General features: G+C 40.0%; 1 protein-coding gene across 3 annotated transcripts in view; it reads right to left on the bottom strand.

The window, feature by feature from the left end:
* Positions 1-26,812, bottom strand: part of ap3b1 (adaptor related protein complex 3 beta 1 subunit) — a 58,504-nt gene extending 31,692 nt beyond the window's left edge. The window contains exons 1-19 of one of the 3 annotated variants that reach the window (XM_023338094.1): positions 26,497-26,812; positions 21,475-21,550; positions 21,301-21,375; positions 18,427-18,522; positions 17,364-17,524; positions 16,161-16,227; positions 10,305-10,487; positions 9,149-9,301; positions 7,786-7,883; positions 7,049-7,103; positions 6,888-6,959; positions 5,986-6,048; positions 5,766-5,898; positions 5,573-5,682; positions 4,652-4,828; positions 3,520-3,706; positions 2,658-2,788; positions 1,471-1,618; positions 1,026-1,203 (exon numbers count right to left, since the gene is read on the bottom strand). In XM_023338094.1, the coding sequence (XP_023193862.1) occupies positions 1,026-1,203; positions 1,471-1,618; positions 2,658-2,788; positions 3,520-3,706; positions 4,652-4,828; positions 5,573-5,682; positions 5,766-5,898; positions 5,986-6,048; positions 6,888-6,959; positions 7,049-7,103; positions 7,786-7,883; positions 9,149-9,301; positions 10,305-10,487; positions 16,161-16,227; positions 17,364-17,524; positions 18,427-18,522; positions 21,301-21,375; positions 21,475-21,550; positions 26,497-26,627 (2,294 nt within the window). In that variant the 5' untranslated portion in view covers positions 26,628-26,812. The other 2 variants (XM_023338095.1, XM_023338093.1) reach the window with 2 other exon arrangements.
* Positions 26,813-27,034: the final 222 nt, after the last annotated feature.

Raw genomic sequence — 27,034 nt, 5'->3', positions numbered from 1 at the left:
TGGAAGCACTGGGGTGAGCGGCTCTAATTACCGACTGTATGCGTGTGTGTGCGCGTTCTGGTGTGTTTGAGCACTGGGGTGAGTTGCTCTAATTATACTCTCTAATGGAGAGAACAGGGTCAGCCGGCAGCCTGTCACACAGCAAAAAAAAAAAAAGAAAAAAGAAAAGAAAGAAAAAGAAAAAGAAGATCAGGTACGTTCGGTGATTTTGTGTGTCCGTGAGTAAATGAAGTGCGCTGCGTAAGAAACTAAATTTGCCAGTTGTGTAAGGGAGAGTGTGTGAGCATATTCTGTAGTAATGACTCAAATCTCGTTTATTGGTAACACCAGGCTGCTAAATGACCAATCAAAAGTCATTATCCATTAGCCATGTAAATGCGGGTTACGCTACTGGAGAAAAATTCTCCTTGATTAGCTTGTTAATGGAACGCCAGCGATACTCCTGCAGACCAGCCGACCCGAGACAGAGGGAGAGAGAGGGAGAGAGAGGGAGGGTTTGTGTGGTAAAGAAAGGACAGACGCTACAGTACATTAAATTTGCATGGATTTAGGGTTTATTCAGTTTATTCAGCAAACTTTATTGGTTGCAATAAGTTTCCTGGATGGACGTTAATGAAAGAAGGGGGGGGGAAGTAGTTTTTGTGTGGGAGACAAATGATCCAAATGGGGAAAACTTTGTTTTCTTCAAAAGCTAATGATGCTAAAGCTAGCATCGATTCACAGCTTTCGATGTGGCAGTGGAGTAAAGCGCTACTCCACTGAATTTAGCAACTATGGGTAGGGCTGCAACTAACAATTAATTTAGTTATCGATTAATCAATCATTTTGATGATTGACTGATTAATCGGATACAAAATTGGTACATTCTGCTGATTTTCCTTTTAAGTCTATATTATATCAAAAATTCATCGCAGCCTCGCAAATTTAGACAAGCTGAATTTGGAAAAGTTATGCTTTCTTATTGACTGTAGTTAGTGATTTGTGAAACCTGAAGAATCTGGCAGACAGCGTGGATTTCACCTCACCTGTCCGCAGCGGTCTGCTTGCTTTTCCTCGGGGTCACCTTCTTAGCTCGTTTCTTCTCCTTTTGTTGGGATTCAGACTCGCTGGAGCTCGCTTCAGATCCGCTCGAACTCTTTTCGGAATCGCTGGAGGTCTTCTCCAAGTCTCTGCTGCTCTCCTCCTCGCTCTCACTGCCCGACTCTAAAGAACAACATCGTAACTGTAGGTTCAATATAGTTCTTTTTACTCTAATAAATCTTATTTTGGTGTCGTTTGTGTGTTTAATTTAATTGAATTTGTTTTAATTGTCATCTGAAATCAGCCGACCCGTTTAATTCGCGTTCCAAATATTTTCTAATAATCAAGTAAAATAAAATCGATTTCTGTCAAAATCTAAAGGAATAAAAAAGCATTTCTGTCAGTTTCTGAAACCCGCTGCAACATTTAAACTCTAAAACACAAACATACCTTCACTGCTACCACTGCTGCTGCTGCTGCTGCTGTCTTCACTGCCACTTCCAGATCCTTCCTCATCCTTCTCCTCATCGTCCGAGTAGAACTTATCATCAGATTTGGGTTTCTTGGCTTTCCCCAGAGACGGCGCCCACTCTTGTACCTAAAGCGATGCAACACATCAAATTATGTTGCCAAGAGCGACGGGAGATAATAAACGAGCTCAGAGATTAGCAGATTTTTTTCTTCTTTTCTGTTTTTTTGTTAAAGGCCACATTTAAAAAATATCTAAGCTTTATTTAAAGACCGAACAAAGTTGCTTTGTTATCATTGTGGCAAAAAGACGCAGTTGTTCCACTTTGGAGTTTAAAAGATTTAAATGGACGGAGAAGTGGATGAGCAGCAAATTTTGTATCTCCAGACATTTTTCTCCTGGCTTTCAGCAGTGGATGTTATCTGATGCCGTGTTTTGAGCTTTGTGCAATCCAAAGCACGTTATGGACAAATACTTTAAAGTACAAATGTAAATCCCTCATTCCCTCTTGGATCGTCTATTAAACAGGCGACACGAACTGGACAGGACTCCTTATCATCGCCAATTAGATAGCTAAAGCTTACAGTAAAACTATGTATCTTCTAAAATATTTGTTAAAACTGTCACTATGTCCTGACAGCATGGGACAGATAATCTATGAAAAAGAAAAAGAGCTCCACTGCCTCCTTGATGCTCCTGCTGCCATCTGCAGAAATGCACAGCTCCCCGTCAGCAACAACCAATCAGAGCCAGGAGGAGGGTCTTAGTGCTGTCAATCAGACTACTCACGCCCAGTTTTTACTTTGTCCATTAAATACATATTTTTCACAACCTTATTATTATTTTTAAGCCTGTTGGGGTAAGATACATTTAGAGTAAAACAGTGGAAAATACAGAAATGTTCAAGAAAGCAGGTGACAATTTAACTATTGGGCTGGCGAGAAACAGAGACGCTCCAAATGTTTTTTTCTTTTTCATCCCTGAATTGTCTGCATGTTAAATATGACAGTAAAAATTAACGTGGCTGATGATGAGGATGATGACATGAAATATTTGCACTTAATTGAATTCAATGTATCTGAAGGTGTACCTATTACAGTTTACTGCTGGAGTAACTTGAATACGTCAAAAACTGCTAAATGAGAAATGTTTCTGATAAAAACCGTACCGGTTCGATCACTTCCACGTTCCTCACAGACGGATCCGGTGCCACCGCTGGCCAGTCGGACAGCTCCTGGTAGCCGGTGGTTTTAATGTTCAGGCTGTGGGAGAGGGTCCCCAGCTGGAAACGGTCTCTGTCTGAACACAGAGGGAAGGAAAATGAAAGGAAGTCAAAGAAATCCGACACAAATGAGCAAGAAGCTCAGTAGTCAGTGAAGAAGTCGGTGATTGGGTGTCGAGGAATAATTGTTTTTGTCGTTTATCACCACAATCACCCATTACTTTTTCTCTGTGAGCAACAGGATAACGAGTGCTTTTGTCCTTAGAGGGTGAAATAAGAAAAAAAACGGTGCTCCTCTGTTTGATAGAAAAGAAAAAAAAAAGAAGAAAACTTCACTTGCGAATATTAAGAATGACAGGAGTGAATAAGGCCATCCATAAACATCCAGTGGGTGCAAACTGCCTGTGAATTTTAATGTTACAGGAGGCTGTTTCGTCCATTTTGTCAAGGAGGAAGAGAGAAAATGAAGTTTTTTTTTCCCTCCACCTCCCGGTGTCTCAACAAAGGTTTGCGCCGGCTCGATAATTTACCCATCTCATTAGTCCAAGGTAAAGGGGTCTGACCTAACTGCCCTTCAAAGAGACACACACACCAGAATAATGAAAGCGCCGCCTGAGTCCACTGGAAACAGAGCCACTCAATTTGAAGTAAAGCTTCCCCTAATTCATATTCAGAGATTCTCTTCTGGCTTAAGAAAAACAGGCAGGAGAAAGTAATGGATTTAATCGCAACTAGAAAAGTGGCTTAGGAGGCCTAATACGTTTCAAAAATACGGCTTAGAGGTTAAAACGACGTGCGGGTGAAGTACCTTTGAAAGCGGACTCGAGGACCGGCGCCGGCTTGGAGGCCAGCAGGATGCGGCGGGCGTACTTGTTGAGGGCGCCGCTCTTCTCGCTGGGCACGATCAGCTGTCGGATGAAGCGTGTCCGGTCTCGAATGTCGTAGTTCTGGTCGTATTTGCCGAGGTTCAGAATGTACTGGGTCAACAGCTTGGTCTGGGAGTGAAAGGAGAGGTAGGACCTAGAGCTGATTCGTTCACAATGTGATCTACTGAAAAGAAAGGTTCCTGTTGCTGCTGGGGGCTTTGGTGCTTCTGTCTGCACAAAGTGCAAACAGCATCAATATTTAGCAAAATTTTCCAACACTTTATCTTCCTAGTTTTCAAAAAACAATCGTTAAAACCGATTCTTGAAAATTTTTTGGTATATGACTCTTCTGCTTAAAGGAAGAACATGAATGGTTGTAAGAGTTTTCTGTCAGAAATGATGGATGAGACAGAAAGAGAGGAAATTAAACACTAACATTAAACTGTCACGACAACAGTAACCTTACAATTCTTTAAGAAAGGATTTATACTGAAAATTGTATATTTTTATTTGGCTAATCTACATGTTTGTAAATAAATTGCCAGTACGGTAGATGAACATGATTTTTAGTAGAGATGCATCAACAAACTATCTGGTAACTGGAATCGTTTCATTTTCAACCAGGTCATCCCTGGGCAACAGCTAGTCTGTTAGAAACCAAAAAACTTATTTTTTCCAAATTAGTGAAGGACCCAGACTACCATATAAATAATGTAGTGATATTATTTATGTGGTATTAATATATTATATTCTTTATTGTGATTGCTTAACAGTCTCTTCACTGTTTTTGGCAGGAATGTGACGTCATAGGTCAGTCGATAGTTTAACTTGTCTCCGACATTCTCTCGTTACTAACGTAGCCTCTGCAAATTTTACAAAGGTGATTCCGTCTTACCCCAAAAAAAAAAGCACTTCCTGTTCATTCATGACTTCAACATCATCTCTCATTCACCCACGTCGTGATTCGCATGCTGTAACTATAAACTACAGTTACATAGTTGAAAATATTTGATACTTGTTTGGTGCATCAGAAATTTGTCGACGGGTTTTCCTTCCGGTGGAAACCTTCTGCACCTGCTTCGAGTTGGTCAGGTACAGCTTCGCCGCCAAGTTGACCGTCTGCAGCTTTACGATATCTTCCTCGGCAGTGAAAGTCTTCGCCATCTTTCGGAGTACGTCCGGCGCTATCTTCGGCACCCTCTCGCAGTACTCTCCCATCAGCCACAGGATGCTGGCCCGAGCCATGGGAACCTGCCGAGTTAAAGTGAAAGATGGAAGCAAAGTGGCCAACTGTCCTTACGCTGTTTAACAGCAAAGTTCATCAATAGCTGCTTTTCAATCAACCACAGAATGCCGCAAATTAAAATTCCGAAAATAAATTTGTGAGTTTCCAAAACACTTAAATTTTTCTAAATGGTTATTGCACTAGGATGAGGCGGTTTTTCAGCCATATCAAAATGGATGTGCATATTGCAAAACTGCAATGGAAACACTTTTTTCGCATCACACGAGTCACGTGATCAACAGCTGGATGTTGCTACTGCCGAAAAAGATGAAGGCGGCGACCAGGAAGTGGTCTTCTAGGAGGATGACGGTTTGTTTTGTTTTTGCGACAATATGCACCTGGCTCCCGCAGAGCTCTCACAGCATCACACAGCTCATGAAAAGTGTTGTGTCATTCGAACGTGTAGGATCCATAGCTCTTCTGTAAAATGGCTGACTACAATTTTCTCCAAAAGGCCGCATACGTAGCGGCTCCAAAGTATGAGAGGCTTGTCGCTCCAACGCTTGAATAAGACTCCAGCATTCCTCTGATGGCTGAAGTATGAATACATCTCATGTAACTGTTTACATCAAAATCAGCCATGATTTTTAATAACTTATCACGTGAACAAGCATATTGAAACCTGTGTTCTTTTGACATTAGCAGAATATCGACAAAGATTTGGGCACATTGGCAGTGGAAACGCAGCTAGTGATGACGACGTCACATACGGTGATGTTGTCGAAGAGCTTGGCCATGTGCTTGATGATGTCACTGTGCTGGGTGGGCTGAGTCTGCAGCAGCTTCTTGATGACCACCACGCTCTCGGCCACGACCGTCTCTGTCGAAACAAGCCAAGCAAACTAACAACGGTCGCCCCGGAGACGAACGCGCGAGGCTGCACGCGGCTGCGCATTTTCCTACCGTCTCTGTTGGAAAGCAGCAGCACCAGGCCGTTGAGGCAGGTGTCCGTGACTTCGGAGATGTTGGTGGCACACCTGCCGATGGCCTGGATGGTAGCGGCAGCAAACGCCTTGTCCTGGCTCTTCACGTAGGTCTGGAGTGCGATCGGAACCGTGAGAAGAACGGTGAGGACAGGAAAGCCTTGGTTACTGAAGACAAGAATTTAAGAGAACCAACAAACCTGGAATTCCCTCAGGATGGTGGAAATGTTGGCTTCGTTGGCGAGATTAGTCAGGATCTCCAACTGTAAAAATCGGAAGAGGAACTTGATTATCGGAAAGTGGGGTAGAGAAGCGGAGCGGGATTTTGTGAAATACAAAACACTGTTTAAACCAGAAGTTTACACACACAGAATAAAAGAACATACACATTTTTTCTTAAAGTCTAAAGTTAAATCAGATCGAACTTCTCTTGTTTTAGGTCCGTTTGAATTATTAAAATTATTTCTGTTTGCTAAATGTCACAATAATGAGAGAAAGAAACAAACAGTTCCACTTTAATTTCATCAGATCTCAGGGCTTGTCTCCAAAAATAAAGGTCTTTGTCACTCTGTATTTCCAAACTGCAATCTGACTTTTTGATGTTTCTTTTGGAGGATTTGAGTTTCCTCCTCACATAGTGACCTTACAGGCCATGTTTTTCTGTATGTATACTTGTGATCTTTAAGATATTAACTGGTGCATTCAATTTTATGATATGTACAGCATGTATATGAGGATTTGACCTCTAATCAATTGGTAGGCAAAATTAACACAAAACTATTAATTTACCTGCAGAATTACAGTATATAACAAAAAAACAATGAATATTAATGATTTTGAAAATGTCATGCTCTTCAAATTTAAATGTTAATTTTGATTTACCTGAAAACTAATCCCCTAACAAACTTAGAAACATTATAATGAATTAAATAGTCAAACAATTTATGAATAGGCGCATTTTGCTATACCAATCTGCTCCATATGTTTACATTTTTCCTACAGGTTACCAAGCAACACAGTTTCAAGCAGTAAAATAATTAGTGCTCGTCATTTAGGTTCACTCTAAACTCATGTTGTTTGCAATAGAGCAGGAATCTGTTACCTTCAGTGTTTTTATGTGGGTGGCGTCTGTGGACCTGACATAGAAACTCTTCATGTACGGCTCAAACATCCCCTGCTCGAGACAAATTAAAAGAAAAAAATAACTTATTGGAAAAGCAATAAAAGGAATTGATTGTTATAATGTTTTGTGAACAGCCTCACCTTCCTCTGAATGGACATGGTGGCGATGTTCTGCAGCACGACGTACTGGACCTCTCTGCACGAGAACAAGAAGGAAAACCGTAAGGTGCAGAGACTGCAGAGTGCAACGGCACATTAGGCCCATCGTAGAGAGAAACAAAAGAGGAGCAAATGTCTGCCAAAAAAACTCAGAAGTTTCAAGATTAATCTCAGAAAGTTTTAGGTTAATCTCAAAAGTTTTCAAGTAAAAAAAAAAAAAAAAAAGAAAGAAAGAAAAACAAGAAACTCTCTGGGCTCAGGGTTGCAAATTCGAGAGAAAATAAAACTCAGTAATTTTCAAGAAAAAGACAAGGACATTCTCAAAGCTCCAAAAGTTGTGAATTTGCAAGAAAAAAACTCTGCAATTTTGAAGGATTTCAGAAGTTTTCAAGAAAAACAAACAAAAAAAAAAAACCAAGAAAATTCTCTGGGCTAAAAACAAGTGTCAAAATTGTAATATTTTCAAGAAGAGAAATTTGAATTTTTTTTGTTAAAGTAAAGACATTCTCAACTTTTTGTGCTCAGAAAGTTTCCTTGTTTTTTTCTTGAAAATTTCTGAGATTAATCTCAAAATTTCTGAGTTTTTTGGCAGAAATTATCTCCTCTTTTTTTGGTCCTCTAATACGCCGTCATAGCAGAGCTACCTCTACATTTCACCTTCCTTTTTTTTTTTTTTTAAAACACCATACCAAATAGTAAGAAGTTGTTTTTTTAGTTACCTGTGGCTTCTCAACAGTCGAACTAGGGATTTAGTGACGATGCTCACTTCGTGTTTAGGGGCGAGATGCCAGTAAAGTTGAGCAACAGCCATCACAACCTGAACACACAACAACAACAACAACCAAACAGTGAATCATTAAACAAAGTCTGCTTGCTTTTTTTTTTTTTTTTTTTTACAGATTCGTCCTTTACCAGAACACATCAACACACTGAAAACATTCTACAAAAGCACTCAAGATACAAGGTAATTTGTCAGGGGGAGCTTTAAATAGCAGGAAGACGCGTGTCCGTCGTGGGGAGGCAGAATGAAAGGCCCGAGGCAGCTATGAAGATGGAGGATGTCACTGCGCTGTCACGAGTAAAGACACAGCATGTCACATTTTAATCAACACTTTCATTTGGGAGCATTTTTCCTCCCGCTGCTACACTGAGACACAGACCTTGAGACTCCTGGTTGATGGAAATCTGTAATCAGTTTTCCTTTTTTTTTTTTTGTCTTAGGTTCACTAAGAGATGTGCAAGAACAAAAATGGGATAAAGGAGGGCTGTGTTTCTAAAAATAATAATCATAAGTTACTATAGTTGCTCATATTGTTATTAATAAGTTTGATGAATTTTGTGTTTTATCCATTGAGACATGGCTGTCTGGTTGGTTACATTTCAGAAAAAGATTGACAGCAATTATTGTGATCCATTTTTAAAATTCTTCATTTTTTATATTTCTCTGTTGTGTCTAGTTGCCCTTTTTAATATAACTGGAACAGCGAATTTGTTTATTTGATAAGGGCTAAGCTTCATTTTTGGAGAAAGTTTACACCCCAAAACAATGAAGATTACAAAAACAACAACACCAAAATAAACAATTATTGCAGCGTTGTTTTTTTTCCATCATCATGATAAATGAACCATTGATCACCACAGGATAAGTTTTTTTGTGCATCATTTCAATCAGAGACATTTTCTGGACAGCCTCTAGTGGCCAACTGCGGTACTGCTATTTTATTCATTCCATATTAGCGTCATTAATAGAAAGTCACTGCAATCATCTTTTACAACATTCAAAAAAGATAAACTGTAACAGATGGAAACCAGTAAAGTTGTAGACGGTTTAAAATTTCCCCTCCATGATGATTGTCGACAATAAAAATGAAAACGCATCGCTGTTGCTGTTGATCATTAGCAGCATAAAACAGCTCCCGTTTCCTCTATTTTCTGCCCTCGAAACATTGATAGTGTGATGGAAATGGAAAATTACTGCTGAGTTCCAGCGCAGACGTTTACATTACATTACATGTTCCTGTAGGATGAGGTTATTTCAGATGGTTCTCCAACAGGGGGTGTTGTGGGTGTGTGTGAACTCACAGCAGTGTTCCTGCTCTGCAGAAGAGGCTTGGTGTTCCTCAGCAGCAACCTGTGATCTGGATCCATGATGTACGGCTTCGCTTCTCTCTGGCCTTGTTTCTCCTCGGAGTCGGAGTCGTAAAAGGCTTTCTCGTTCTCGTCGAAAATGCCGTCCTAAAATTTAAAAATGAATACATTCATACAAGATGCTAATGTACACCAAATCGTTTTGTAAAGGAGTAAATGTCATTAAGCTTTGACATTTAAAGCTTAAATGTTAACGCTTCTTTGACATTCTTGGATTCTTGGAGAATCAATGATGCTGCCGCAATCAGAAACATTGTTTTTCTAATTGGGATTTTACTTAATAAGTCAAAATAAAGGGTGAGAAAATTTAGAAATGCAAAAAAAAAAAAAATTATACACACAAATAAAAAAATGAAAACTTCGTCTTTTCACAGCATATTATGTTTTTTTTCTTCTTTTTTTAAGGTTTTGGATCAGCTGGTCTTTAGTTGAGAGAGGTAAGACAGAAAAGAGAGAGGGGGGAAAACATGCAGCAAAGGTTACCAGGCCGGGACTCGAACCTGCGATGGTAAAGGCCTCCACACATGGTCGCTGCTTTACCCCCGCGCCACCACAGCATCCATTTCTTAGCATTTTAAGCTGCCAAGTCTTTTGGAGAAAATCTCCACCAGCTTCGCACATCCACTGACCCCATGTGCGTTTCTTGAACTGACAGTCTGACAGGACACCTGTCCCACTTCCCCGCTGTCAGACTGTGACATCGCCTGAGCGTCACGCCAAGACCATGTGAGGATTCAGTAGACAACATTGGCGATTTAAATATGAGGCCAATAAGAAGACTGTGTGAAATATTCATCATATTGTCACAATCATTAGTAAAAGTCATATTTAAGTCATTTATAACCAAAAGTATTCCTCACAGTTCACGATTTTGGGTCAAGCGGATTCTGTTTCATCCTGAAATGTTTTGGCATTTGATACTCCCAAAAAGAAAAATTAAACTGGATAATTACAGGTTGTGGAATACTGGGGTCTTAAAACCCTTCAAAGAACGAAAGAAAACCAAACTGGTTTTAAACTTACCAGTACTAAACCTTTCTGGTAAGTGTTTTAAACTTAACAATAAGTTAAGTTACACCGCGCCTCTCACCTCCTTCCAGGGGCTGGTGAACTGCGTCCGGGCGTAGCGCGTCAGCATGTTGATGATGACCACCTGGCCCCACTCCTCCACGTCCACCAGCAGGTTACACAGCTTCCTGTAGTTTCTGTGGATCAGGTCGATGCGGTCCGGGCACACCTCCTCGAAGGCCATCACCACACTGCCGGCCACCAGCTGGAGGACAGATTTCACTCCGTTAAAAAGAAACTCTGGAGACATGGGTTTTTTTTCCTTCTCTTTTTTCTGTTTGCCATTTAAGTGTAACGTTTATTTCCAGTTAAATCTGTTAATTTAGGTTATGAACATTTCAAGCGGCTTTCTCCTCAGATAAATTGTACAATTACTTCATCTCTTGAACAAGCAGCAATTTAGGGACTCTAGAGAAATAAAGCGCCGTTACGTACGACTCTTGTTGCAAACTTTATAGTGCGGCTGCAATTTCAGTCCACATAATAGCAATTTACAGCTCTGATTACAATAAACTCTTTTAGCCCCTTAAAGAAGTTGGATGATAATTAAAACAACAATACAAGCAAAAACACTTTATTGAAGAGAGCGCAGGCAAAGGCCGAAGCGGTGGCGAAGAGAACCAATTATCAACCGTTTAATTAGTTTGTTGTCTGCTAGCAACGCACTGTTCTCCCAAACACATCAACTTCAAAATGTCTGCTGCCTCTGTGATCAACAGTGAGACCAAGAGAAGGACAACGTGAAATATGAATCAATAAACCACAACATAAAGTGACAATAAAGCAAAAAGAACCATAATACAGTTTTTCTTCTGTTCTGACTAACCCAATGCTCTGTGTCAGTGTTTTTCAAAATAGGGGCCACCAGAGGGCGCCGTGGGAAAGTTGGAAGAAAAACGAGAAAGAAATCATTTTTAAATGAATCCTGTAAATGTTTTAACCTTAATTTTTGTCGTAATTTTTGTTTCCCTTTTTATTCAACGACTTTTGAAGAATAAAATATTAGTTAAAGTAAAGGATTTAAACACTATTTTTGCTGACGCTGAGTTTCTGGTTAGCATTCAGTCAAATTCATCAAGCCGTTTTGTTTTTCAAGCTAGCATAGCGGGAATTGAAAAGGTTTCTCACAAGATGCAAAAAATCCACAAGAACTGTGGGAATAAAATAACATTTGACATGATTCATGTATAATATATTACTTATTTTCTTACAATCAAAAGAGAGGATTGTGATGAAAAATGGTATAATCTGGCAATAGTTATAATATATAATTTTATAATTAAAAAATGGCCATCTAAAAATCAGACAATATCAGGAAGAATTTATGCTAATTGAATGTAGTAATTATTGAACAGTGAATAAAAACCATTTTAAAACTTGATGTCGTGTGGGAGAGGAGTTCTAGCATACATGAGCCTGATTGACAGCGATAAGGCACTTATTGTGGCTCTGATTGGTTCCCTCTGGCTGGGAGCCATCTATTAATCAGCTGATTAAACTATTAAATCAATCAGTTTGTTAAAGTCAGTTTAATGTATGAAGAGTAGAATAGATTCTGCACAGTGAGCGCCTGACAGCATCTATCAAACGAGTTCATTCTAAATCGTTCCATTAGTGATGAAATCACTATTACTGAAGCTGTAATAATCAATATGTGACACTATTTTACACTGTAGTGGAAATATGAGAGTTTATGTTTTAAATAAAAGCATTTAGATCTTTTTTTTTATTTGTGTAAATACAGTTAAACTGGGATGTTTTTTTTTACTCTTAAGTTGCCATGTGGTGAAAAAAAGGACACAAATCCTCACATTTTAACCTTTGTAGTTTTGTGTTTTAGCGACACTTCCACCTAGCGTTTTACCGTGTCACTTACTCTCTCCGTAACCGTCCAGCTCTCGTTTCCGACAAAGACCACTGACCTCCACCCGTAGCCCCCCGATTAGATCCGGCTCCAAGGTAAACTACACGCACCATCAACAAATCTGACACCCCAATCTGTGGCGTTCATACGCCGCCGCCTCCCCCTCGGTCCCCCGGCCATATTATCTACCCCCGCGTGACAAGCCGGTAATGGAAAAATCACACTAAGCAAATGGTTCTTCTAATAACAATAAATTTCCTATAAAATTATGAAGGGGCCCAAAGCGTTTCCTTGCATCTACTTTGCTATGAATTCTAATTAAGGAGGCGGAGAGTGCTGGGTCATCACGTCAGAGACAACGCGCGCCTTTTTGATTGATGGCCCGGCATGGGGTCGGCCTATCCTCCTCTCCTCCCTTCTCTTTTCTCTTAAATTAATGGGCATCTCACCTAGGCCCTAATCATAGTACCCCACCACCCCCGCCCTGCTCTTCCTTTCTGTTCTCATTTCAATTTTGCAGAAGGTGCAGGGCGGGGGACGGACGGGAGAGATCGATCATTTATCTTGTAATGGCTGGATAATAGATCCATCACGGTAAAACAGCTGCACAAACTCCTATGTTGTCTCTGTCATCAGGCGCTCCCCATTTTCTCTTTAAAGCGTCCTGCCTACAACCAGCCCGCCGTGTGCCACGGGCGTTTAGCTAAACGCCAGCAAAGGTGTGTGTTAGGGGGGCGAGACGAAGTCGCACACGGAGCAACTACCGGGTGTTTCAGCACCAGAAAAAACCCACCAGATTAACAGTGTTTAACCATTTACCTGATGTTAATTTGACTTATTGTGCAATATTGTGAGACGACTGAAATTTTATAAGGTTACTTTAAATATCAAACTGATTTAAAAAACACACAAACACACAAGGGAAAGCTAATTATTCCTTGATAATCTCTAATTGGTAAATTTTCTGTAAATCACAAAAATGATTCCGTTTTTCTCCCTTCTAAATTTGTAAATGCATCAACATGATATCTAACGCATAAACAGGAATGATCCTGTAGTTCTCTCCTTACCTGTTGGATTCAAAACAAGGGACAAATGTTTTTCTCTTTTTTTTTTTTTTTAAAGTATGTGTTACAGTCCTTAACGAAAGTAAATATCGGTATCGGCCACTGGGATGATCGGTGCATCTCTATAAAGAAGAGTTGGTAAAGTTTTGTCAAAGTTGCTTTCATCTGGAAATTTTACAGTCGTGGAAAGAAAAGCACTGAAAAAAAAGAACAATACTTGAAATTAATGTTAAAATAAAATAAAATTAAGAAGTCAAATTTTTCCTTAGTAAGTACTTCAACTTAACGTAAAAGTAGAGGAGCCCTTCTCCTATCTTAACACAGTAAAAGGCTTTTTTTACACAAGAAAAGTTGAAGTCAAATTTTAACTCGGAAATTAAAATAGAAATCTAAAAATGATCCCACTTAATGCTACAAAACACAAAGATGAACCTTGCAACACAGCTGGACGTGATTGTGTAGGATTTTAGCTGTGGCATCACTTAAAGATGTCACTTAATAACTGGTTCTTTTTGATTTGATTGGATAAAACACAATTATGAAAGAGACTAAATTGATCCAGTTAAAGTTCTATAAAAAGTTCCCAGAAGACCAAATTTAAAAAAAAAACTTAAAACAAAACAGAAAGTTGGACAACAGCCAACATGAGCCAAAAACAGACTAGGAAGTTATCTGAAGTAATTCAGCTAATTAGCGATGCACAGAGAGCTCAGCTGTAGATCAGAATCAAGACAGTTTTTGACTTGTTTGGAAACTCAAAAATCCAGTCTTTATCCAATCAGTGAACACAACATATTTTCAAGAATCCAGTTGCTTCTCCAGGAAAGACTCTAATTTTTCAGTACTACTGGACTAGTTAAGATGAAGTCAGAGGAGGCACAGAAAAATTAAAAGCCATTTCAAATAAAACAGTGCTTCCTACAACATGTTCAGACTCGTCTGTGACTTAATCAGGCTGCGAAAGAGAGAAAGAGAGCAAGACTTTCAGCAGGTAACAAGAAGGCTGAGTTAAGTCAGTGGTTCTGCGACAGACTGACAACCTGTCCAGGGTGTACCCTGCCTCTCGCCCAGAATGTTAGCCGGAGACAGGCACCAGCACCTCTTGACCCCTCTAAGGGACAAGGGTGTTAGAAAATGGATGGAAGTCAGTGGTTCTGTGTTATCCCTTAAGAGTTTCACACTGTCGGTCACTGAACCTGGTGGATTTGGAAACATTGGCAGCCTTTTGGAAAGTTTAGAGTGAAGGGAAGGAACTGAATTATCTAGGGAATATACACAGACTGATATTTTAACAAAGCTAGCTGCTTGCTAGCTAGCTAGGTAATGTCTATGTTTGCCTGGCTTGTTGCTTTACTTTACTTTAGTAAAGTTGCAAAAGCTTGTTTTACTGCAACTTCTCTCACAAACGAGGTTTGTTGCTTCTGCTTCAAATAGAAATAATGATTGACCAGAGGAGAGACGACAGAAAAAAATACTTTGAATGTTTTTTCTACAGTTTTTTAATACAGTTCTTTAACGGGCAGTATTACGTGTTTTCCAGGTACATAGTGTCATTTTATAGCACAATCAAGTAAGTACGTTACCTTCAGTTGTAAAATGCTATATTATCAAATATGACTTAAAATAAATGTTACTTTCTGATTTAACGGTTTGAAATTGGGCCTCTGCCTCTTTAAAATCTCACTCTTTCTGAAACTCCGCCTTCAGGAAGACAAACCATGGCTCCTCTCTTAACCCTTTAACAACATTTTTACCAGCGTTGCTCTGAGAAGTGGCTCTTATAATGAGCTCAGCAGATGTGCAGTTCCTCCAGGTGTTTGCTAATTGCTGCTGGCTAGTCTGAAGGAGCTGAGTGGGGAACTCACTTGCCACAGTCGATCGAAGAATTTATTAAACATGCATGAAAGAATTGAAGCCACACTCTAGCTATGTTTTTGATTAAGGGAATAGCATTATAACATGATGTAAAACTCAAAAACGTCGATTTCTCACAATGGAGAGAAAACTGAAGTCAGTTAAAAGCTGGAATCAGGAGGTCAAGGTTTTACTGGTCATGTCATCAAAACGAAAAATATTCCAATTCACCATTAGACATTTTGTCTCATGATAACAGGTAAACTGTTATTTCACATGGTTGGCTTTTGTTGTCGTCGCCGCTGCAAGTCCAAAAGATCCTCGAACAGCTCAGGTCTTGGCATCACAAAAATGCATTACTTTACAGACATTAGGCATGTGCTGTGTTTAGGTTTTTTTCCGCCATTCATCACCGACTGATGCGCTTGTGTGTCTGTGTGATGATGCTGCCCTTTCCCTCTGTCCCCTGCCTCGCAATGTGGGCTCCGGCACGGAGAAGTCATCTGTCTTCGTTAGCGTTTGGTGGCTAAATATGCTCTGCATCTGGTACCGGGCTTTCCACCCACCACTCCCACCCCGCACCTCCTCCCTTTTGGCCTAAGCTGTTTTGTTTTGTTTGTATAATGATAGTTGGACTCTATGAATACGTAATCACAACAAACTGCGCGATCTGCGCGTGCAAACACAACCCACGGCGTACTCTCTAGCCTGTATCTACATATCTGAAATTGCCATTTAAAGACCCTTTAGTATTTGCGGTGACCTCCTCGAAGCGAAATGTGCCGCCTGCTGGCTTCCAATGGGCCGTCCGCGTTGTTTCTAAACACAGAATCCAGCTCATTTAAGGTCTACTTTAGAGGGGTGGGAGGAGGGAAAAAAGAGGAGCTGGCCTTCGAGAAAATTAAGCTGACACTAGCATCAGAGCGAAAATTCCTTCCAAATGGACACTTAACAGGGAGCATCTGAAGACGTGTGGGTTTAAGTGGGTGTTAACAAACCATGGCATTGCTGAATGAGCCGGGGTGCCGGAGGACTCGCTTGACTCCGGCGCCCTCCGGTGGCCTGCGTGGCGAACTGCGTGGCAGGTACTCACCGTGCTTTTGTCTTTCAATAGTTTCTCAATCACTTCGATCAGCTGCTCCTTCTGGTCAGCGTCCAAGCTGAGAGGAAAAGAGAAACGCTTTTAAAAAGGGGCAAACGGTGAGCAGTTGAGATGCGATTATTCACATGAAAGAACCGAAATGAAATCACCAGCACTATGTGGTCAGAGTGCAGCTCCTAGTGTCTGTATTGATACCATCTGAACTGGTTACAGCCACATATCTGAACGTATTTTATTGGGATTTTGAGTAATGGATGATTGTAAACAAGAAGCAAAATGTGTGATTTTGAACATGTTTTTCAAATCAAAATCTGATATGTGTGCTTAGGATTTTCATTCAGCCTCACTAATTTGATGCTTTGTAGAACTTTCTATCATTTTGTCCACTCTTACGCGCAAAATAGCTCAGTCAGACTTAATGGAGAGCATCTGAACATTATTTTTCCAAGTCTCGCGAAAGTTTCTTGATTGTATTTAGGTCTGGACTGTGTCTAGGAGATTCAAAAACATGAACATGCTTTCATCTTAACCAGTGATGTTCTGACATTTTGGTCACATGGGGGAATTATGTCAAGTCAAAAGTACTTGTGGGCATAAAAAAAAAAAAAAAACACTTCAAAGATTATATTTACAAAAAAAATATTTTTTTAAACTGCTAAACATTAAACTATGAATGAAGTGTTTTTTAATTAAACAAATGAAGTACTCTTGTTTTTTTCTGTAAGAATGTTGGGTGTAAATTATTGTGTATTATAACTTGAGGGGTTATTATCGTTTATCACAATAATTTCTGGGACAATTTATCGTCCAACAAAATTTGATATCGCCTAATCCAGTTTGCTCGTTCTTTCCAGCTAGATTGAATAAAAATCTGTTTTCAGCAGTGAGAATAAAGTTTGCTATATTTTTGAAAGCGCTTACTGTATTTAGTTTAACAAAAAGTAAAGCAGACTTAGGTGCACCAAAGATGGCTACCATGCATTACAATCCTCAACTCTGTCCACTTCCTGTAGTCATCCAGTTCTCTCTTTACCATACTTCCTGTCCACTAATGAAGAAAGACCACTAGGTTATAAAACCCTTTTAAAAACAAAGTCACAGTTATTAAAAGATGAATAATTTGTGGCAAAATAAGGATCAATCCATGTGGGATGAATATCCACCAATGAGGGACGTTTGTGTACAAAATCCTACCTGTAGAGTTTTTGGATAGCATGCGCAGAGGTCTTCCTGACATAAGGGGAAAGGTCGGAGGCTGCCTCCTTGATGGCCAGCATCATGATGGGGACGATAATCGGGACGCGAATACTGGACAGGACCCTTAAGGCACTGGCTCGGATGAACTGGTTTGGATCCTGGTGCAGAAATGAAGAAGAAAAGTGAAAACGTGTCCATTGTAATGACAGTGATATTTGAGTCAAGAGGGGAAGGAGAAAGTAGAAGTTATTTTTGTTTTCATCTCTAATATCAGGTTCTCAAACTGTGGTACAAGTAGCACTGACGCTAATTTCTACTGATTTTGAAATCAGATGTTTACAAGAAAATAGAAGCAAAGTGAAGTTGGTCAAAATGAAAATTCTGCGGAAAATAATTCAAGATGGAGCAAAAACTGAAGAAGCAGACGATTGTGAAGAGAGAGAAAGAAAAAAAACAACAATGATGGAGAGTCAAACTGGGATAAAGAAATCTCAAATCTTATCCATTTAGGAAACAAGTAAGATTTGTTTCACTCAATGACCTGGCTAATTAGCATTAGCAACACAAGCTAATGGAGGGTTAGATTTACTATTGGGCTTCAAACTGCCATGTAATGTTGGGGGAGGTATAAAAAATAAAAAAAAAAACAAGTGCTCATCTCAGCCATGTTAATGGCTCTCTGCATTGTGATATTGCAAACAAGCATAACAAGTGGCTTCCCCAATAGCTTCAACACCTTACCACCTTCTAAATCATGTTTATGCAGCACTAAACAAAAAGCTACCAGGATGAAGGTGTGATACCTCAATGATTTTCTTAAATTTATATTCAATCCAGGCAGTTCTTTGCTTTACTGGTGTGGCCAGTTTCATTTCTCAAGGAGTGGAAATGAGTGAGAATGCGTTCCAAATGGATGTGTGACGGTAACACCATTTGGACATGACTTGGCGGTTGAAACACTTTGGATTTATTTAAAAGTTGGAGAACAATCTGCCTGATAAAACTCCAGTGTTTATAAGGCTTCAGACAAAGAAAAGGCCACAGATTGGACTATTGTTACCTTGAGGGCCCGTTGAAAGGTGCTTATTGACAACAAAGCCAAGTCCTGTTGTTCCTCCGCATACCTCACCAGGTAGACGTACACAAGCTTCTTCAGCTGCCCAACACATGAAAGAGAAGAAAGAGTTCATTTAGAAATTTCATGTTTTAAGTCAGAGAAGAAAACAAACTGGTGGTTGGTTGTAAAGTCGCTTAAAAAGCCTTGGATTGGAGTTATCAAATGGAAAACATGAACAATGACGTATGAGATAAAAAGGACAGCTTTCCTACAGTTTGCTTTTTGTTTTTCATTGGAAGTTTATTTATTCAACAGGCTGGAAAAAGTGCTACAAAAGGTTTCCTCGTCTTCAGATGTTCATGGTTTGCAAACACCTTTTCAATCCATGATTCACGCCTAGTCATCAGCTAAAAACGTCCCGACCCAGAACGGGAACCCGGAGCCTTTGACCCGCACACAGAAGAAAGTCACAGACCAATAATTACGCCGTCCGTTCTCACCAAGATTAAGAACGGACGGCGTCATTTTTGTCTCCTAAGTGGATTTTCTAGAGGAAATCTAATATGAGAAACAAGTAAATCAAAAAAAAAAAAAAATCTAACATGTAGAGGACTCAGGTGTTTGCTCACTGCTGCTGGCTGGTCTAAAGAAGCTGAGTAGGAGGGCTGCTATGAGACAGAAGCAAAATCAAAGCAACGCCCCTAATATGATTTTGATGAGCGGATCACATAACATGACGTAAAGCGCAAAAAAGTTGATTTTACATAAAACTGCTCCTTTACACCTTGCAGTGATCGTCTTTGTTTTTCAAACACAGTCCACTCTCGCACACAGTGTGACGTCACCTCAGCTCCTAGTGAAAACATTTTGTTAGAATATTTAGATTGCTGTTAAATAATTATAGCTCTGAAATACAAATTAGAGTCCTCTAAAAATCAGTGTCTGCAAGTCAAAACTTTACAAAAACAGATTTAAAAATCAGCCTCAAATCTCGTTAGAGCTCTAGAAACAAACCAAGCCGTTTCCTCCCAATGAGACGGATGAGCGGAAAGAAGAGGTGTTGTGAAAAATGACGACTTGCTTGAGGAACTACTGATCCCATTTATGAGTTGATTTTAGTTGGAGGTCAGGAGAAAGGTTACATTTCAGGTACAATCACGGAGAGCTTCAGCCAGTAATCGGGCCTGTGCGTTCTAGTCCAGCACGTATTGACCAGCAGCAGAGCACCACAGTTCTCAATTATCATCCTGGTCATTACTGCTGGAATTAATGGCATTACTCACCATGAAAAAAGGAGACACAACCCATCTGCCCTCAAGGATCTGCCAAATTGTTTCTGAATCAAACTCTGACCCTTTCAGGATTAGAAAGACACTGGAAGATTCAAATCTCTATTACACACACACACTTTTTTCTACAAATAACTTAGTCTTTGAAAATCTAGACCAAAGAAAGAGCAAAACACACAGCTTCCAAGTTTGTAGGAATCACAAAGCAGAAATGATTAGAATAAAAATCAAAAGCTTTCATATGAAATGGCAGCAGCTGTCAAGCAAACTGCACTTCCACTCTTCAGGTTGTGCAGTAATTAGTGCGACTCTGTGGCCGCTCGCAGAGACGGGAGGGAGGCGAGCAAGGATGAGGAGGCCATTTTTAGAGACAGACACACACATACACACTGGAGAGAGCCGGGGAAAGACGAGAGAGACAAGATGAAGTAAGAAGACCTCACACAACCCTAGCAGCTGGTGCAGACGAGGCAGGAGAGAGAAGATGTGACTGCAGACCGCCTCTGTCCAATTATATCCGCCGGCCTGTCCCCGGTCCCTGCCGCCCAGCTGCTTCGGCGCCATGACTCGTACGCGGCGCCCGGCCTCTGGCCCCCTGCTCACATGCTAGCCCCCTCCGCGCATCGTGATTTATTCTGCTGCTGCTAATCAACATTCACAGGCTCTGGACATGGACCCCCTTCTGGAGCAGCTGCTTAGAGTTTGGTCATTTGCTAAAATCAGCTTCGCGGGGAGGATATCGAGGCCCGTCCTCGGGATGAAAGAAACTCGCAACATGTTTTGAGTCATATAACCAAAAAAAAAAAAAGAAAGAGATAAAACTATGTGTTATCTTTGTGTATGATGCACTACTTTTCAAGTTTAAAAAAATCTAATTAAAACATATTGAATTTTGTGGTTGTAATTAGGCCTGTCACGATAAACCTTTCTGAACGATAAATCGTCCCAGGAGTTATTGCGATAAACGATAATATTGCTGCTTTAAGACCATTTTCAAGCAATATAATGTTAATGGTATAATAATAACAATAATGCAAGAACACATTCTCAAAAATCAATAAAATTTAAATTCTAATGAACATTTAATACTGGATCTGGAAGACATTTTAAATATCCAAAATAAATAAAAAAATTATTATCTATATTATTATAAAATTAATTATGAAGTCTCTGTAAACAAAATTGTCCTTCCCAAAAAATGACAGACTGAAGACTTTTGTCATCCAGTTTTTGGTAGAAAGAGAGAAAAGAGAAAAACAGCAAACAATGCAAATTAATTTAATTTATCATGCAATTAATTGATTTACTGCTTATTGCAAAAGGCCTGGTTGTCATATAAATAAAAGAAAAATCTACAGAAGCCAAGCACACAAACATTTGAAACAGAATCAGCTTTTTCTAAAATATCTTGATTTAATCAGGTCATCCACTGCATGGACAATAATAACGCCGCAACTCAATTAAGCCATCCACATGATCCAATTCTTGCTTTATATGAGGAAATTTGTTCTAGCGCCACGCTAGCAGAAACCACGTGGTGAGTCATGCCAACATGACATGAATCATCTGCTTCTCAATGGTGCCATACCTCAATGTTCTTGCTTGCGACATTCTTCACCACCGCCGGAAACAAGTCAGATGCATTTTTCCCCTTAGAAATGAGCTAAAAGGAATACAAATATGTAAGTATATATACATAGTAGTTGTGGTAGTTTTTTCTAAAAAAAAAAAAAGTAAAAATGGCAAATAAGAATAAACTCACTTGAACAATTCTCTTCATGGCCTCCAGTTTGAGGGACTCCTTGTTGCTCTCCAGCATCTCTTTCAGGTCTTCGTTTCTGGGAACAGGAAGACATTTCTGCTCAACATCTCAGCTGGAACATCGTGTGCCAACAGAGGCTATTTAACTAATCAGTTTCAAAGTTTCGACTGGGTCAAAGGTGCTGTGAAATCCCCATGTTCTGGACATCTGGATCCATTTCACCCATTAAAGCCACACGCACACGTTTACGTGGCTATCTTTGTGGGGGATTTTCCATTGACTTTCATTCATTTCTACAGCCTAAACCTTACCATTATCGTAACTCTAACCATTACGTACCTAATCCTAACCTGGACCAAAACTCAATTCACCCCTTAGTCCTAAATCTACCCCCTACTCCAAAAACAGTGTTTCTCGGGGACCACACATGTTCCCACAAGGAGCCGTGGGCCCCCACAACGTCGTATGTGTCAAGAAAATGGTCCCCGCAAACGCACACACACGCAAAGGTAACGTTGCACAACAGCGGCACTGTCTGACAACAACGCTGTCCTCGTAAAAGGTTGAGGTAAACCGGCTCATTGTTGGCATGACGACAATGATTATGTTTTAGGAAGCTAACGGGCTAACTCACAATGGTTGTTCTCAGTGTCCCATGCGGAGAACAGCAGGACATTGTTACCAGTCAACTGTTCCAGCGAAGACTCAGACGGTTCCCATGACAAGCATTGTTACATTTTGCTGAGGCTAATTGATGCAAAACTCTGCAGATGCCTTAATTTCACCTCAACTCATTCCACCTTGAATGTAAAAGTGTAGAGATGCAACAATCTGATGTTAATATCTGTATTGGTCCTGATATTGATAAGAATTCTAGATAGGGTATCTGTGACAATGTGCCCGATCCTTAATGATGAATCTATTCAGTCTAATTCTATGTTTTGTGCTCTGAGCGACTTCATGCTTTGTTTTTTAATTTACATTATATTTAGATTCCCAATTGGACTTTCTGTACAATTTGAAAGAAAGTTTATTCACATTTCATCCACTTTTTTCCACCTCTGATACCGATATCTGTATCAAATTGGTGTCAGCCGATACCAATTTGATACAAAAACAACAACGCTGAATTGATTTAAAGTGTTTCTCTTTTTTTTTTAAACAGACATAAATATACTGAATTACAAATTTATTTGATAACTCTGCACCAGTGCAGCACGTTTAAATACACCAATAGCTTCACAAGTTTGGTCAAACATGTAAAAACAACTTTCATTTGTTCAGCCGGTGCAGTAACAGCCAACGTAAAATAAATAATATAGAAACTGAAGGAAACGGGTTGAATACCTTGAATAAACTGCAACAAACCTTCATTCCAATGGTTCAACAAGTGAAATTAGGAATTCTGAACGAAGAGTAAAATAGTAAAACATGACGTCACTCAGAGCAAAAGGCAAAGAATTAGGCTGAATAGATTTGATCTTATGAATTGGGACACATTCATGGAAACCTGATATAAAAGATTTTTCAACATCTGGAACTGATACAGACATCAGTATCAGATCGGTGCATCTCTAGTTTCGCATATTAACACAGTGATTTCAATATTTCTGCTCCACAGTGCTTCAAACCACCAAGTCGCTTTTTTAATTCTCCTAACGTTCTTCTGTCTACTTCATCTGGCTCAGCAACCAAGCAGACATCTCTTCTCAGACAACGGCCTCACTGCTGTACCCAGCTTTGAGTTTCTCCTTGGGTTTACCGCCGGCGTGCGTCAGGGCCTGCTCCTCCTGAGTGAGCTCAGGCTTCAGAGTGAGCTGCAAGCTCTCGGCGGACACCAGCACCGTCCTCATGGCCCCCGCCGCCTCCGAACGCAGCGACGAGAAACCGCCGTTCATCCTGGACTGTCTTCAGACGGAAAGTCCACAAACGTTTGTTTCTTCTTCAGGTTCAGTCTGAAGTCGTCTTTTTTAGCCAAAGCCAGACACTGCTGGGAAAACACCACAAGACAGGCTGCACAGACTTTGTCATTCACTTCTCTCTTCCTCTTCTGTTGTGCAAAAAAAAAAAGTCACAAGATGCCCCCTTCAACTCTCTAATGGACGGTCATCCTTATGCCTGAGGATAGGGTTTGTTCACGTTCTCTCCTCCTACTGCTGAATGGACGTCATTCGACCGTTTCTGCTCCCTGCTGGCACATGTGGCCCCGGCTGCCTCACCTGCCTCCTGGCTTTGTGTGTGACTCAACAGCACTTCCCTCTAGGGGAAAAAGGAGGGCCTTATCTCGACTGGTGGGTAAACATAGAGGCACTTTTCCTCTGCTATCGCTGTACGATAATCCATTTTTGGGCCGACACGGCCGGGGTCTGCATGCCCTGCCAAGTTAGGCAGGCGAGGCCAACCGGACAGGCCTTTAATCAAAGATAGCCGAGCCAGGATGAATGTGAGGAAATAGCCTTGAAGACGTGGAGTGCAAAAGAAGGGAGGGTTTTTTTTTTTATTGCACATGAAGAAATCGGGCTTATGACAAATTTAGTTTTGGCCCGTTTGAAACCCGGATTGTTTTCCTTGAGGGGATGGATTGACAGAATACAGAGAAGGAAACTGCAATTATGGAGGAAAGCTGTTTTTCTGTTGATGTGTTATGCGTTTTCCATCCATGTAGTATCATTTTATAGCACAAACAGGTAATTATTTCACCTTCAGTAGTTATAAAAACGATACATGTATCAAATAAGACTTAAAAGAAAGTTGACGACTTGAAATTGGGCCTCCGTCTCTTTAAGAAGCCCCTGCTCTTTCCAACACTTAGCACTTCGTCACACAACGAACCTATATTATGCATTTACAAACATTCGTTAGAACACAGAGGACCAGACTGAGAAATAGTTCATGTAATGAGCTCCAGGTGTTTGCTAATTGCTGCTGCTAGTCTGAAGGAGCTGTGTGGGGGAGTTGCGTCGCAGGGCTGCTTTGTGATGTGGAAGCTCGGCTTTTATAAACTCGAATGGTTGCCATGGGAGACTAAAGGATTTCTCAAACATGCACGTAAGAATCAAAGCAACACTCCAGGTATATTTTTGACGAGGGAATAACTATATATTATGATCAATTGCTTAAAAAAACTTGAGTTTACATAGTACTGCCCCTTTAAAATATATATTTTTTTTAAGTCTGTAATGTGACGTTCTTTTCCTAATACAGGGTTTAATATAATGTCTTCCCACCTTTTGCAACTATAACAGCTTCCACTCTTCTGGAACGACATTTCATAAGGTTAGGGAACGCATCTATGGGAACTTTTGTTCATTCTTTCGGCGTCACTATTCATAGCGTTAAAACTAAAATATAAAAATAAATAAATCTTATCACACACCTCGGATAACTTAAATCTGAAGCTCTCTACATCAATGTGGTTGACTTTAAAAGTGTTGGATGCAAAAGCTGATTCAAGTTGTGATTTGCTGACCTCTGCTGGTCGCTTTCTGACCTGAAATGTAAAAAAAAAAAAAAAAAAAAAACCTGCAACATGCTAACTATAGCCTCCTTCAAACCAAACTAAATTGAAGAAAAAACAATAGTGTGAACAGTTTTGCAACTAGAAAAGGTGTTTGACATTCTTACCGCATTTTTGCTCCAACAGTCACAGTTTGCAAAACTATATCAGAAAGTAATGGTAAATGGACTGAACTTATATAGTGCTTATTCCAGTCATTTTGACCATTCAAAGCACGTTACACTAGAGTCACATTCACAAACACACACACATTTATACACCGATACGCAGATCGGTAGGCAATTTTGGGGTTAAGTGCCTTGCCCTCCTGCCACATGTCGATGTGGCAGGAGGAAGCTGGAATCGAACCTACAACCTTCCGATCGCAAGACGACTACTCTGCCAAAGAGTCACAGTCGCCCACAATTGGGAAAACAGTTTGTTTTCTACAGCTCACACTAGAAATGTGTAGTAAAATTCTGCTTTTTAATGATTGACTTTGAAAAATGAAAAGCATAACCATGTAAAAAGAAAAAGCACGACAAAGTTACACACCGACGTGAAGATTAGGCAAACAGCCCACAAACATGGAGCAAAAAATGACTTAAAGCCAATCAAAAACAATAAACTAGTAAAGGTAAATTTAATCAGCAGGGATTGAGTTTCTTTTCTGGCCACTTCAAATTTCAGGCTCAATTCCAGATTTTGGGGTGTTTTTTTTTTACTCCCAAGAACTCAAACAGAAAATATATTTCCAACATAAAATGAAAGAAATACAAGTTTCACTTTTACATCAAAGCTTGTCCCTAAGGTAGGCATTTACTGTATCATTTATTGCATCAGATTTATTGTAAAAATTTTGATTTATCGCAATAAATTCCAATTAATAATGCATAGAAATCAAACGAAACTGACTGTATTGTTGGAATTATTTTCTCCATTTTTCATGAGGGCATCAATAACTTTCAATAAATTGTACAGGATGACTAAAGTGATAAAAATAAAAATCAGTTCCATATGAAGGAGATTATTTCAAACATCTTTCAAGAGTGGCATTTGTGTGGCTTTGATTGCTGTGCCTTAAAAAAAAAAAGACTGAAAAGAAGTGAAAGTGTTTCATCATCATTTTTATCATTATCACGATAAACATCAACCGAAAATATCATGATGAAATTTGATATAATAATATCGGCCAACCCCGAATTCTTAACTTCGTGCAGGAAAAACTAAAACTGTTTTGCGCACCAGCATAAAAAAGTATAAGCACAAAACGGTGACGTGTACTAGGTTATTATTTTGTTGGCGTCAGCTGAAGTTAAAGGGGTATAGTTGGAGCTCACATGACAGGTCAAAGGTCCTCAACGATGGCGTGCAACAAGGAATGCTAGCAAGTCTTTCCGCCTCAGAAGCTGCTTTGTTGATGCTGGCCGCTTACGCTGCAAACAGCTGCATGGCGTCGACCCACAAGCCCGTTCACTCAAAAGCCCGGAACTATTTGGAAGTGAAACATGTGGGAGTTGACTTACTTCTTAAAGTCGGTGCTGAAAAGTCCAAAGGCAGCCCCGCTGCTGGAGGAGGTGGCGGTGGACTCCTGCCCCGCTTCCACCGCAGCCTCCGCGCCTCCTTGCTGGTCGTTGTACAGAGCCGTAGTCGACATGACTTCGCTTCTAAAACTGCAGTCCGAGCGGAAAGCTGACTCCGCGTATGATTGGAGCGGTAAACGTCGCGTTACCTGGTCAAGAAAAATGTCAGCGTAGTGTCTTTTTTTTTAAAAAAAAAAGTTCCTGCAGAGCTAAACTTCTCCCAGATTTTTCACAACTTTTTTACACGCAGAAGCGGAAGTGTGAGTTGGACAAGTTGGCGTCACATGACCGGGCTTCAGCTGCAGGGCGGCCATAGATATACAGCGACTAGAGCCTGACGCAAGAGAAATATCTATGTTGACAAAAGTTACGTATTAAATAAAAAATCCACTGACATAAAAACATTCAGTAAAATTATATATACATATATATATATATATATATATATATATATATATATATATATATATATATATATATA

Source organism: Xiphophorus maculatus, chromosome 8, assembly GCF_002775205.1.
Source record: "Xiphophorus maculatus strain JP 163 A chromosome 8, X_maculatus-5.0-male, whole genome shotgun sequence".
NCBI classification, from domain to species: Eukaryota; Metazoa; Chordata; class Actinopteri; order Cyprinodontiformes; family Poeciliidae; genus Xiphophorus; species Xiphophorus maculatus.
This window is presented reverse-complemented; position numbering and strand designations above follow the sequence as displayed.